General features: G+C 44.6%; 2 protein-coding genes across 13 annotated transcripts in view; one reads left to right on the forward strand and one right to left on the reverse strand.

Annotated features, from left to right (window-relative positions):
- Positions 1-968: 968 nt before the first annotated feature.
- Positions 969-3,047, reverse strand: LOC131480441 (5E5 antigen-like). The gene is made up of 4 exons (XM_058665281.1): positions 2,927-3,047; positions 1,865-2,145; positions 1,292-1,740; positions 969-1,125 (listed from the first exon to the last, which is right to left on the reverse strand). Exons 1-4 carry the CDS (start codon positions 3,045-3,047, stop codon positions 969-971), a joined length of 1,008 nt encoding a protein of 335 aa, XP_058521264.1.
- HERC1 (HECT and RLD domain containing E3 ubiquitin protein ligase family member 1) overlaps positions 1,684-12,818 on the forward strand; it is a 206,775-nt gene continuing 195,640 nt past the window's right edge. For 9 of the 12 annotated variants that reach the window (XM_058665701.1, XM_058665710.1, XM_058665706.1 and 6 more), the window contains exon 1: positions 1,684-1,865. The gene's annotated coding sequence lies outside the window, so the exon portion shown is untranslated. Of the gene's footprint in view, positions 1,866-2,303; positions 2,380-12,818 lie in introns of those variants that run through there. The other 3 variants (XM_058665702.1, XM_058665712.1, XM_058665704.1) reach the window with 2 other exon arrangements.

Below are 12,818 nucleotides of genomic sequence, written 5' to 3' on the forward strand. Positions count from 1 at the left end.
GCCTCCAGCAATATGCATTTTCCATGAATTTTTTGAAGCACCCTGTATTTGGCAATTGCATGCCATTGGAATCAATTTTATTCAATTCCCCTGCCCACAATCCTTAAGAATGGAAGTTAAGGAGAGGACCTAGGAGGGAATCTCTTAGTCTGTAAAGCAGAGTTCTTTCTTCAAGGAGAAAGGACAAAAAGCAGTATTGTTTTGCAAATCTAAGAAAGATGGAGTGCCATGGATGTCTGTGACTGGCCTGACACTGCCATATCAGCCAATGACGACACAGGAATGTGTTGGTTCTGAACCAGCTACTCACACAGCACTCAGATCATAATGTAGTAGCAATCAGGTCGTCATCTCACATGTATCTACTTCTTCCCAAACAGTTAACCAGAAACAGATACATAGCTACACAGAGAAGTTTAAAAGTTACACACAAAGACCTGCCACTGGGAGTATTTATTATGTGCAAGTAGTTTCACATGTTTTTATTCCTTGGAGAAACACTGATAATCTAAATCTATAGATATGGAACTTAAGTTCAGAGAGGTCAGATACCTTGCCCAAAGTATCACACACTTAGTTATTGGGCTTCCAGAATTTTCAACAGTGTCTACACAGTGAAGCTAAACTGCCTCAGAGGACACACACACACACACACACACACACCCCTTAAATTTAACAACGGACAAGCGCTCCCTCTCCTGCCTAGTCTACATTTTTTCTTCCTCATCAGTGACACAAAACGGCCAGACTGCGCATTTCTGGAAGATCCAGACAGGCACTTTTTTTTTTTTTTGTCCTCACAGTCAGTTACACATTAACTGGTGCCCAGCAGGATATTTTAAAGGACACCAGAACACCATAAAGGGAGTCCAGGAGTCAAAAAAACAGGTACTTAAGGAGGAAGATGGAGACAGGGGCTGCCATTTAGCTACTTGATAACCCTCAGGCCTGAGTGAGGACCAACCCAGTCAGTGTCCATCCTCTCCAGGGGCCTTGCCATAGGGGAAGGGGTCCTGAAGAAGGACGTAAGCCATCGCAAGAGCTGTCGGCTTCCGGGGCCCGGCGCAGAGACACTCAAGAAGCAGGTGAAAGTCGGGCAAGCGAGCCACCGAGGCGCAGCTGTAGCTGACCCGTCAGAGTGGGGCCCGCTGTGCTGGGCGATAAAGCGCGTGGAGCGCAGGGGCGCGTCGGCGATAAAGGGGTGTGGTCACTGGGGCCACAAGTGTCACCCCACAAGCCCCACGCCCCGCCGCGACGCCTGTGTGTGTGGGGGGGTGTCTTCCCTACCGACCGCGAAGGAGACGGGGCGCGCCGGCTGGCCGGCCGCCTGCCTCCCGCGCCTCCCGAGTCTATATCAGCCGCCCACAACGGCGTCCCCGTCAGCGGATTCCCGCTCCCGCGGGAACGAAGGCGAGGACTGTCCGGCTCCGACGAGGACTGCGCAGGGGTAAGCGGCCCCAGAACCCAGGCGCGCTTCCGCCCTCGAGCCGCCTTCCCTTCTCTGCCCGCAGGCTCGCAGCCGGCCCCCCGTTCCTTTTTCTCTCTCGTTCTCTCACCCAGCCCAGCTGCGGGGCGGGAGGGGGGTGGGGTGGGGAAGAGGCCTCCAGACCGCGCGAGAGTTCCGTCCAAATCCCGCGAGACTCGCCTGCCGCTGGTGCTGCTGCTGCCGCCGCCGCCGCCGCCGCCACCGCCACCGCCACCACCGCCTTTTACGTCTTTCCCTTTGACAAGTCGCTGCCGCTGCAGCAAAAAGAAAAAAAAATAATAAATAAAAAGAAAGGACACGGCCGCTGCAGCCACTGCTGAAGCCGGGCTCGGGTCGCCAGCGCCGCGCGCTACCTCCGCTAGCACCGGGGCCGCGTACGGTAACGCCTCCTCGCCTGTCCGTCAGGGTCTCCTGTGTGTGTGAACGTGCGCTCGGCCGGCCGGGCAAGGCCGTTGCGGGGCCGCCGCCGCGCGGGGTTGCTGGGGTCCCCGGGTGGGCGGCCGGGCGGGGAGAGGCCCGAGGGAACCTGCCTGACGCGGTGCGGGATCGCTGGCCACCCCCGAGGCCTGCCGCCCCTCGGACGTGTGTGCGGAGCCGCGTGCGGAGCCTACTCCGGCGGCCTGAGAGGGCCGAGGGACCCGCCCCTCCGTCCGCAGCCCCTCAGCCCCTCTGTGGGGTCGCGGCTCCGACTGCGCCCTTTATCCGCTAACAAGCGCCCCGCCCTGGGTCAGGGGGCTCGGGCCTGAGGTCGAGGGGGCCCGCCGCGGCGGCTGGACTCTCGGGCTCCGGGAAGATCCGCGTCCCCCCGGGTGCTGCAGCCGAAGGCACAGGAGGTTGGGGACGGTGTGTCTCCTCCTCGCCTCTGCCTTTGGGCGGGGGCAGCACATCATCTGGTAAAAACCCTTTCTCTAGTCCCCGATCAAGTAACAAAATAACAATGTAAATACCCTTTGCTACTGGGTGAAGGGGATAGGGAAGGTTGGGGAGGGAGACCCGGGCGCATTCTGGAGGCTCCGGAGTGAGATGAAGGCAAGATGATGGTGTCGGGAGCTGTCCCCAAGAAAATGGTGAAATCTTTGAGGCGATGGGCAGCAGGTTCCAGGGAGGATCTACAGGAGGAGAGCAAAAGCTGGTGCCGGCTCTCCCGGGAGGTTACGTAAAAACACATGCTGTCCGTCTTAGCTGTGGAATAGCTTAGTTTTTTTCTTTTTTTAATAAGTCCATGTCGTGAACGTATGGACATTTTAACATTAAGGAGTAATGAATGTGAACCAACTAGCTCATCTTTGTCTTTCTGTCTCCAGGGATGGCATTTCACCGTGAACATTTTGATATATTTCCTAATAAACAATTATTCTCCTCCCTCCCCCACCCGGTACTGCCTCATTCTTGCATGAGACTTCCCCATTCTATGTATGTTCCAAAAAGGATTTGTTTTACCCGAATCATTTCTTGGGCCTGCTTGATTAAAACTAGTTGCTTGTTCATTGTCACTGGCCTGGACCCATGTTATCACTATCTCGTTCTTTGGCTCTTCTTTCTGAGTGGTAATCGGCTCCATGTAGAGAAATCCAATCCTGAAGAATGATCGATTTAGATCTCATACATGTGTATCTTAAAAATGCTGCTTGTGGTCGGTGCTCAAAGATGCACAGAATTGTGGAAAACAAAGAAACTGATGAGTGTGTAGGAGGAACCCTGTGTATCTCCAGGTTTTATAAAATTGATCCTCCGGTGGTTATTTGTATGTCCATATTGTTCTGTGACATTGTTTCATAGTGCTCCTTGTGGTTCGAGTGGGAAGGGACTGTGCCTTTGATGAGGTATGTTCCCATAGCTTATGTTTATTACAAGCAAAAATGATTGTGCTAAGTGTTTGTGTTATGCATATATGTACCTACACATGCACATATGTATGCATCGATATGCATTTGTATATCTTGAAAGTGTGTTCAAGTGTGTTATTATAACAATTGAGGAAAAAAAAGCAATTTAGTTGGGGCAGAAAACAGTGATGATTTTTTCCCCAAATCACTTGGCAGAGTAGCGTGGCAGGTGAGATATCTAGGGGGGTTGGAAATCTGGAGGCTTTTAAAAATAGGATAGATTGTCATCTGTCTGGGGTTGTTGTCATTGGAGTGGATTAAATGGCCTATTTAGGCCTCTGGTAATTCTAAACGTTTATGAATTTTGCTTTCCCTAGGGTTCCTATCACTTTGCTTCTTAAGTTTCTAGTCATGCCTTTTGCATGTGACACTTATCTGTTCAGTTGCTGTCCATGCATTCCATTTCTAGTGCAGGCATCCTTGGTGGTTCATGGAAAAGAAAGCAAATGTAAATGGGTCACTTAACCTACTTCTTAACATAGGTGGATGTCTCCTGAAAACCTCATTTGCTTTAAAGGATTTTGGAGAACGTGTTGTTGATTGGGTTGGATTGGTTAGTAGAGGGTGTGGAATAAATGCTACAACAATTTTAATAACTAAAATATTTTTCCTAAAAATATAAGGCTAAATGTTTTTTAGCATTTGAAATAGGAAAAGAAAAAGAATGAGTGGCCAGTTACATTAAACAGCTAATTTTTAAAATAACAGTGATAATACTGTGGTTTGGGATGTGAGGGGAACTTGTGTTACGATATAAGCAGACTGTGGATCAAAAATTGAATTTTATAATTGGCCTGTTATATAATAACATGTACCAAACTTACTGTGACCTATTGAAGACAATTTCTTTAATTGTAAGTAAAACTGGCTTGACAAATAAATAAAATGCATTGGTATGAGAACATATTGCAGATTGCTATGACGTTGAAAACAAAAGTTGGTCAAATTGTTTAAAAAGTTTGCAAATCTAGGAAAGTCACATAAATTAGCTTTAAAAAAAATAAAAAATGGGTAGTAAGGGAGCATACATGGGCAACTTACTAGATGGCAGATCTCATTTTTATGATTTTAGTTTCACTGGTTTCTGAGACCTATAGATTAATGGACATATTAAATTTCAGATGACATTTCTGAGCAAGGAAATATGAGCGGCGTCAGATGAACCTTTGGTGGATTTCACTTGAATTTTGGTGGCTTATTTTTAAGTAATAGATTTATAGAGAAGTTGCAAAGATAGTACAGAGTTCCTTTTTAAAAGAAATATTTATTTTGTTTATGTTGAAAGGCAGAGAGAAAGACAGAGGGAGGGTGGGTAGAGACAGAGAGGTTTTCCATCCACTGCTTCACTCCCCAACTGGTCAGAAAGTTCATCCTGGTCTCTCCCACATGGGTGCAGGGCCCCAAGCACTTGGTACATCTGCTGCTGCTTTCCCAGATGCCTTAGGGAACTGGAGCAAAGGTGGAGCAACTGGGGCTTAAACTAGCACTGATATGGAATGTTCACACTGCAGGTGGTGGCTGCTTCTGCTGCACCACAATGTCGTTTTCAGTGCAGTTCTTATATATCTTTAACTCACATTCCCTAATGTCCATTATGCACATAATCAGAGTGCAATGATCAAAACAAGGATATTTTATTTGAATTTCACCAATTTCCACCTCCTCCCTGCACATATATTTGTTTGTTCCTGGACTTAATCCATATTACATTTAGTTGCTGTGTATTTTTTTTTAATCTTCACCAATCTCTATCAGTTCATCAGTCTTTTCCCCCACCCCCTTTTTAATGACTTTGAGACTTTTGATGAATACCAGTTGGTTATTTTGTGGAATTTCACTCATTGTGGAGTTGCCTTTTTTTTTCTTCTTGTGATTAAATTGAGGTTATGCATACTTTGTAAGAAAACTGCAGAAATGTCCTTCTCACTGCATTGTTTTGGGGATTCATGATGTTGTGTTTTATTGCTAGTGGTGTTTTAGCCTGGACATTTTGTTAGAATGGCTTCTGCTGGGCTCCCTGCTCTAAAGTTACTATTCTTCTCAGAGCAGGTACTTGGAGACTGCGCAGTTACATTGTTTCCAACCTCACACTTTCCCTGGCCAGTTCAGTGTCATTAGTGGAACCTGTCTGCAATAGTTATTACTGTGCTTGATTACTTATGGGGATTTTGTGTTTCCCTTATTTATTCTATGCTTAATTGGAATTCTTCTGCAAGGGTGAGATGTCCTTTTGCTATTTCTATCAGGATGTCCTCATGGGTGTTTTTGTTTTAGTGTGTGGGTCATAATTCAGTACTTTAAAAAAATATTTATTTGAAAGGCAGAATTGCAGAGAGAAGGAGAGACAGAGAGCTGTTCCATGTGCTGGCTCAATATTCCAAATGGCCACAGAGGCCTAAGCTTGGTCAGGCTGAAGCGGGAACTCAGCAACTTCTTCCTGGTCTTCCATGTGAGTGGCAGGAGCCCAGGAACTTGGGTCATCTTCTGATGCTTTCCCAGGCACATTAGCAGGGATTGGAGCTGGAGCAGTTGGGATTCAGACCAGTGTCCACATGGAATGCCTTAGTATTGTATTTTGTTGCTTCATATTGTTCAGCTTTGATCCTTGGGAGCCATTTTAGGTTGGAATTCATCATTTTCTTTTCTTGTCTTTTTTTAAGATATATTTATTTTTATTGGAAAGACTGATTTACAGAGAGCAGGAGAGATAGAAAGATTTTCCGTCTGCTGTTTCATTCCCCAAGTGGCAGCAAAGGCCGGAGCTGAGCCCATCCGCAGCAAGAGTGAGGAGCTTCCTCTGGGTCTCCCATGTAGGTGCAGGGTCCCAAGGCCTTGGGCCGTCCTTGACTGGTTTCCCAAGCTGTAAGCAGGGAGCTGGATGGGAAGTGAAACAGCAGGGACAGGAACTGGCCCCCATATAGGATCCTGGCACGTGTAAAGCAAAGGACTTTAGCCACTAGGCTATCGTGCCAGGCTCAAGATTGGAATTCATCGGTTTTCAAGAACTTCCTTATATCCTGCTGCACAGACTCTCCATGCTCATACGTCTCCTTGCCCCAGTCCTGGAGTCAGTCATTGCTCCAAGGAACACTAAACCTTTATTGGAGAATAGCAGTTAAAATTCAAGATCTGAATATCCAATGCCATAAGGTTCATCTTAATCCTTCTCATTTCCCTATTTATAACTTCTTTCTGTGACATAAACCTGACTGATATTGTTTGTAATATACTCACTTATTTGCTTTTACTGTACACATCAAGAAGTTACATATTACTGGCCAAAACCCTGTGAAAAATATGTTCATTAGTTAGAGTATATGTATGGAGTGTTTAGCTTGACAGTATCTAACTAAAATACTGTTTTCTAAGGTCACTTATTTATTTTTTAAGGTTTAATTTTTAATTTTTAATGAAAAGGCAGATATACAGAGAGGAGAGACAGAGAGGAAGATCTTCCATCCGATGATTCACTCCCCAAGCGGCCACAACGGCTGGAGCTGAGCCAATCTGAAGCCAGGAGCCTCTTCTAGGTCTCCCATGTGGGTGCAGGGTCCCAAAGCTTTCGGCCATCTTCAACTGCTTTTCTAGGCCACAAGCAGGGAGTTGGATGGGAAGTGGGGCCGCCGGGGTTAGAACCAGTGTTCATATGGGATCCCGGCGTGTGCAAGGCGAGGACCTTAACCACAACGCCATCGAGCTGGGCCCTAAGGTCACTTATTTTTTACCCACTCCTTTTATTCTGGTTATGTCAGTTATTCATATGTAGTGCAGTTAGATTCATTTGTTGTTACTTGTGTCCCATTTTGACTTTCTCTCAATCCTGATTGCTTTTATTTGAAAGGCAGAGTTACAGAGAGAGGGAGAGTTCTTCCATCTGCTTGCTCATTACCTAAATGGCTGCAATAGCCAGGGCTGAGCCAGGCTGGAACCAGGAGCTTCATCTGAGTATCTGGGTTTAAGGGGCCAAGCTCCTCAGCACTCTTCTTTCCCAGGTGCAAGCAGGGAACCAGATCGAAGTGGGAGTAGTCAGGACTTGACCCGGTACTCACATAGGTTGCCAGCCTCACAGGTGGTGGCTTAATGTACTACGCCATGACTTTGGTCCCCCAAATCTCTTTTTTAAAGTATGTTTTTTAGCCGTTTTTAGTATATTAACTAAATTGTGTAACCATCACTACTATCTAATTCAAGGACATTTTCATCACCCCCAAAAGAAACTGTCTCCATTAGCAGTCATTTCCTATATCTCCTTCTCAGTTTGCTTTCTGTATGGATTTATTCTGTATATAAGTGGAATCATATCAAATGTGTTCTTTTTTAAAAAAAATATTTTTGTTGGAAAGGCAGATTTACAGAGAGGAGAGACAGAAAGATATTCCATCCACTGATTCGTTCTTCAAGTGGCTGGAGCTGAACTGATCTGAAGCCAGGAGCTTGGAGCTTCTTCCTGGTCTCCCACGTGGGTGCAGGGTCCCAAGGTTTTGGGCTGTCCTTGACTGCTTTCCCAGGCCACAAGCAGGGAGCTGGATGGGAAGAGAGGCAGCCGGGGTATGAACTGGCGCGCATATGGGATCCTGGTACCTGCAAGGTGAGGATTTTAACCACTGGACTACTGCAACACGCCCACAAATGTGTCCTTTTAATATCTGGTTTCTTTCATTTCACATAATTTTTCCAAAAGTCATCTAGTTTATAACATGTATCAATATTTCATTCCTTTTTTTTTTAACAGTCGTTTGATATTTTGTGTGACTATATCACATTTTGTTCATGTGTCAATTGATAGACATTTGGTTTTCTATTCACTGGATGTTATGAATAATGGTGGTATGAACATTCACTTACAATTTGTGTGTGTGTGTGTTTGTGTGTGTACATATGTTTTCTATTCTCCTAGGCACGTACCTAGGAATGGAATTGCTGAGTCATATGATTACTCGGTTCAACTTTTTGAGTAACTGCCACCTGTTTTCCTGTTCTCTTTTTTTTAAAATTAGAAGAATGTAGTTAAACTTCATTCTTCTGAAAATGCAATCACATATTCTTCATTCTGTTTAACTGTTTGTACTCCATAATACCAACAAATGTGTAGGTATATCTCAACTTACTAAACTTTTAGGTAGTTTTCTGTATTTTGCATTTATGAGTGTTGTTGCTGTGGATGACCTATGCATATTTTCGTATTGTTAGTGGTATATGTGATTGTTAGGTCAGGATTTAAGTGCATGTATAGTTTTTCTAACCATTGCCAAAATTTCTCCACCAAGTGTTGGACCAGTTTGCATTCCTGCTAGTAATATATGAGAACACTTGTTTTTTTTTTTTTCCTTTCCCCACAGTCTCACCAATAGAATGTGTTGTTATACTTTTTATTTTTGCCATAGATTAAATGATGAGTAAAAATGCTGTGTACTCATTCCAGTGGCCCTTTGTAGAAAGGTATTTAAAGCGTGTGGTTGGCAGGTTCTTTTTTTCTTTTTTAAAGATTTATTTATTTTTATTGCAAAGTCAAATATACAGAGAGAAGGAGAGAGAGAGAGAGGAAGATCTTTCATCCGATGATTCACTCCCCAAGTGACCACAATGGTTGGTGCTGTGCCGATCTGAAACCAGGAGCCTGGAGTTCTTCCGGCTCTCCCATGTGGGTGCAGGGTCCCAAGGCTTTGGGCCGTCCTTGACTGCTTTCCCAGGCCACAAGCAGGGAGCTGGATGGGAAGCAGGGCCCTGGGATTAGAACCAGTGACGGTATGGGATCCCGGCGAGGACTTTAACCACTATGCTATCGCGCTGGGCCCGGCAGGTTCTTACAGCTTGAAAATCAAAGGCATTTGGCACAGTGGGTAACCCACTGCTTGGGACTCTCACATCCCGTGTCAGAGAGACTTCGTTGGAGTCCTAACTGACTCCACCTTCTGTAATGCAGACCCTAGGAAGTGGCAAGTGATGACTCAAGTGCTTGGGTCCCTGCTACCCACAAGGGAGACCTTCCTGGAGTTCTGGGCTCTTGGTCTCAACCTGGCCCAATAGTCTGTTGGTATTGGGAGACAGAACCAGCAGCTGGGAAATACCTCTCTTTTTGTGGCTATCTTTTACAGAAAAAGTACAGATGGGGAAAGGTTGATTGATGGGTATTTTCTTTTAAAAAAAAGTGTGTTTATTTTATTTGAAAGAAAGTGTGATAGAAATGGAGGAAGAATCAGAGATTTTCCATCCACTAGTTTGCTCCCCAATTGCTCAAAGGCTGGGGCTGAGCCAGGCCAGAGCCAGAAGCCAGGAACCAGGAGTTCTATCCAGGAATCGCATTTAGGTGATAGGAGCTCAGTACTTGGGGCATCATCTGCTGTCTCCCAGGTGAAGTGGATCTGAAGCATAGGCAGACTTGATCCCAGCACTCCAATCTGTGCCCATTCCAGAGGGGTACTAGGTTACAGCTAGATAGTAGAAAAGAGTTCTGGGGTTCTGTTGTGCAGTAGGGAGCTACAGATAATGAACATTTCTCTGGTTAAAAAAGAAAAATCCCTGAAAGATAGGATTGTGTGTATTTTTTTGAAATGTTTTAAGAGATAAATATTTACCCTGATTTGCTATTGTGCAATGCAAACATGTACTGAGATATCACATAGTATCTCGTAAGTATTAGGAAATGATTAATTTACTTGAAAGACAGAATACTGAGGGGGAAAGAGGGAGGGAAGAAGGGAGAGAGAGATTGATTCTGCTGGTTCATTCTTAAAATGCTAGCAGTAATCAGGGCTAGGTCAGGCCAAAGCTACTAGCCCAGCACTCAGTTAGGGTCTCCCACTTGGGTGGTAGGTACCCACTTGAGCCATTACCTGCTGCCTTCTAGGGTACACATTAGCAGGAAGCTGGATTAGAAGTGGAGGTGATTCAAATCTTGGCATTCTGATGTGATGTGGGTATCCCAAGGGCAACTTACCTGCTTGCATCTTAATGGCCACTCAATATTTACAGCTTTTATATGTGTCTGTTAAAATTTAAAAAAATAATAAAGGAAAATAAAAGGCAATCACTAATATTGCATTGATAACTCATACATATGCTATTACATACAGGCAGGAATGATTAGAGTGCAGTTTCTGGCCTAGCTGGAGTTGTCCATCTGAAAGCTTTTGCATTTAGTGTGCATTGATTAATGGTACCTCTGCTTTGAAATGCCTGAGCTGGACTTGTAAGAATGCTTTTCTCTAGGATTTCCGTGAGGTGTGGTACTTGCTGACATTGACAGTACACACAGTGTGCACTGTCACTCTGGTATGGTAGTTATTTTGATGAATAGTCTGGAACCTGTCCTAGTTTTGTAAAGAAGGCCAATCTTTTTTTTTTTTTTTTAAGATTTGTTTTATTTGTTTGAAAGGCAGAGTTACAGAGAGAGAGAGGTAGAGAGAATCAGAGAAGGATCTTCCATCTGCTGTTTCCCCAGGTGGCCACAAAGGCCAGGGCTGGACTCTCCAAATTTCTCTTCGTGTGTGGGAAGGGCCTGAACTCTTAAGCTATCGTAGAAGGCCAGCCTTAAAGTAGATGAAATTAAGAGTTAAGAGCTCTGACTTAGAATAATCCTGTCAGGTTTTAGTGTTGCCCGGAAACTAAAACCTATTGGAAAAATTCCCATCTTAGATGGTAACAAGTTCTGATTTTACTAGTTTTAAAAAGAAACCCATGAAGTTGCAGAATGGTGACTTATGTTGTTCTCAGTCTTTGTTTCCTGTACTTGTTTATTTTGAAGTTTAGGTTTAGTTATTTACGGTGCATGACATGCTGTCTTGATGTACAGGTACAAAGAGAGTGATTACTACATTTGAGCAATCCAACATACCTCTCACCTTGGTTTCTTTTGTGTGTGTGAAAGGCAAATCTACTCTCAGAAAATTTTCAGTATGTAGTGTCATTGTGTGAATGGTTTATTTTAGATGTTTAGATTGAATCATTCAGTGTAATCATGGCTTTGTACCCTTTGACCTGCCTTCCATCCTACTTCCTTTTGATAATCACTGTAAATTCTTTCTTTGTATTTGTTCCTCCCCCCCTGCCTATATTCTAGATTCTATATTTAACAGAGATAGGATGTTTTTCTTCATGTTTTTGGCTTATTTGACTTACTGTAATTTTCTGTAGGATCATCTGTGTCATCCTAAATGGTAAGATCTTCTTTCTTTCTTTTTTTTTTTAAATTTTTATTATTATTGGAAAGCCGGATATACAGAGGAGGAGAGACAGAGAGGAAGATCTTCCATCCGATGATTCACTCCCCAAGTGAGCCGCAACGGGCCGGTATGTGCCAATCCGAAGCCGGGAACCAGGAACCTCTTCCAGGTCTCCCACGCGGGTGCAGGGTCCCAAAGGTTTGGGCCGTCCTTGACTGCTTTCCCAGGCCACAAGCAGGGAGCTGGATGGGAAGTGGAGCTGCTGGGATTAGAACTGGCGCCCATATGGGATCCCGGGGCTTTCAAGGCGAGGACTTTAGCCACTAGGCCACGCCGCCAGGCCCAAGATCTTCTTTCTTAAAGCTGAGTAATGTTCCATTGAGTGTGTCTGTGTGAGTGTGTGTATCTCATAATTTCTTTATCAAGTCATCCATTTAACAGACAGGTAGGCTGTAATTGTATCTTGGCTGTTGTGAGGAATGCTTTTATGGACACAGGAATGCAGATATCTCCATGAGGTGTGAATTTCTTTTCTTACTCTTCATCTTCGTTGTCCTCTTCTTGTTAATAAAACAAACCACTAAGATTTATTATAAGTGAAAAGTATACTCTCTCAAGAAAGAGAGCGTGGGTAGGCTAGGAGTGGGTGGGGTGGGCAGAACAACTGCCAGGGTGCTAATTTCATTTCCTTCGGTTGTATATCCAGAAATGAGATTTCTGGATCCTGTGGTAGTTTCTTGTGAGGATGTTCTGTCCTGTTTTCCATAATGGTTGTTCTAATTTACATTTCCATTAACAATGAGCAAATGTCCCCTTTTCTGAACACCCTCACTGACACTTGTCTTCTCATTTATTTTTTTTTAATTTGTTTTAAGTTTTTAGAAAAATTTTGGTTTATTTATTCAAAAGGCAGAGTGACACAGAGAGGGGGCAGTGCAGAGAGAGAGAGGGAGAGAGAAAGAGAGACTGATGATTGAGAAAATCTTCTGACCACTGGTTCATTTTGAAATGCCTGAAACAGCCGGAGCTGACCAAGCTAAGAGCCTGCTATTCTTTTTATTTTTATTGGAAAGGCAGATATACAGAGAGGAGGAGAGACAGACTCCCCAAGTGGCTGCAATGGCTGGAACTGAGCCAATCCAAAGCCAGGAGCGAGGAGCTTCTTCTGGGTCTCCCACGCGGGTGCAGGGTCTCAAAGCTTGGGACCATCCTCAACTGCTTTCTCAGGCCACAAGCAGGGAGCTGGATGGGAAGTGGAGCTGTCGGGATTAGAATCAATGCCCA

This window comes from Ochotona princeps, chromosome 6 (genome assembly GCF_030435755.1).
Source record: "Ochotona princeps isolate mOchPri1 chromosome 6, mOchPri1.hap1, whole genome shotgun sequence".
NCBI classification, from domain to species: domain Eukaryota; kingdom Metazoa; phylum Chordata; class Mammalia; order Lagomorpha; family Ochotonidae; genus Ochotona; species Ochotona princeps.

What these genes read in the sequence shown, in the direction of transcription:
- LOC131480441 (XM_058665281.1), bottom strand. Translation starts at nt 3,047, where the DNA reads ATGGAGCCGATTACCACTCAGAAAGAAGAGCCAAAGAACGAGATAGTG. An exon ending in AGGCCCAAGAAATGATTCGG is followed by an intron (nt 2,146 to 2,926) that starts GTAAAACAAATC and finishes AGAGGGGCTGAG; the next exon opens with GGGCTGCGGACGGAGGGGCG. An exon ending in CGCGCCCCGTCTCCTTCGCG is followed by an intron (nt 1,126 to 1,291) that starts GTCGGTAGGGAA and finishes CTGACGGGTCAG; the next exon opens with CTACAGCTGCGCCTCGGTGG.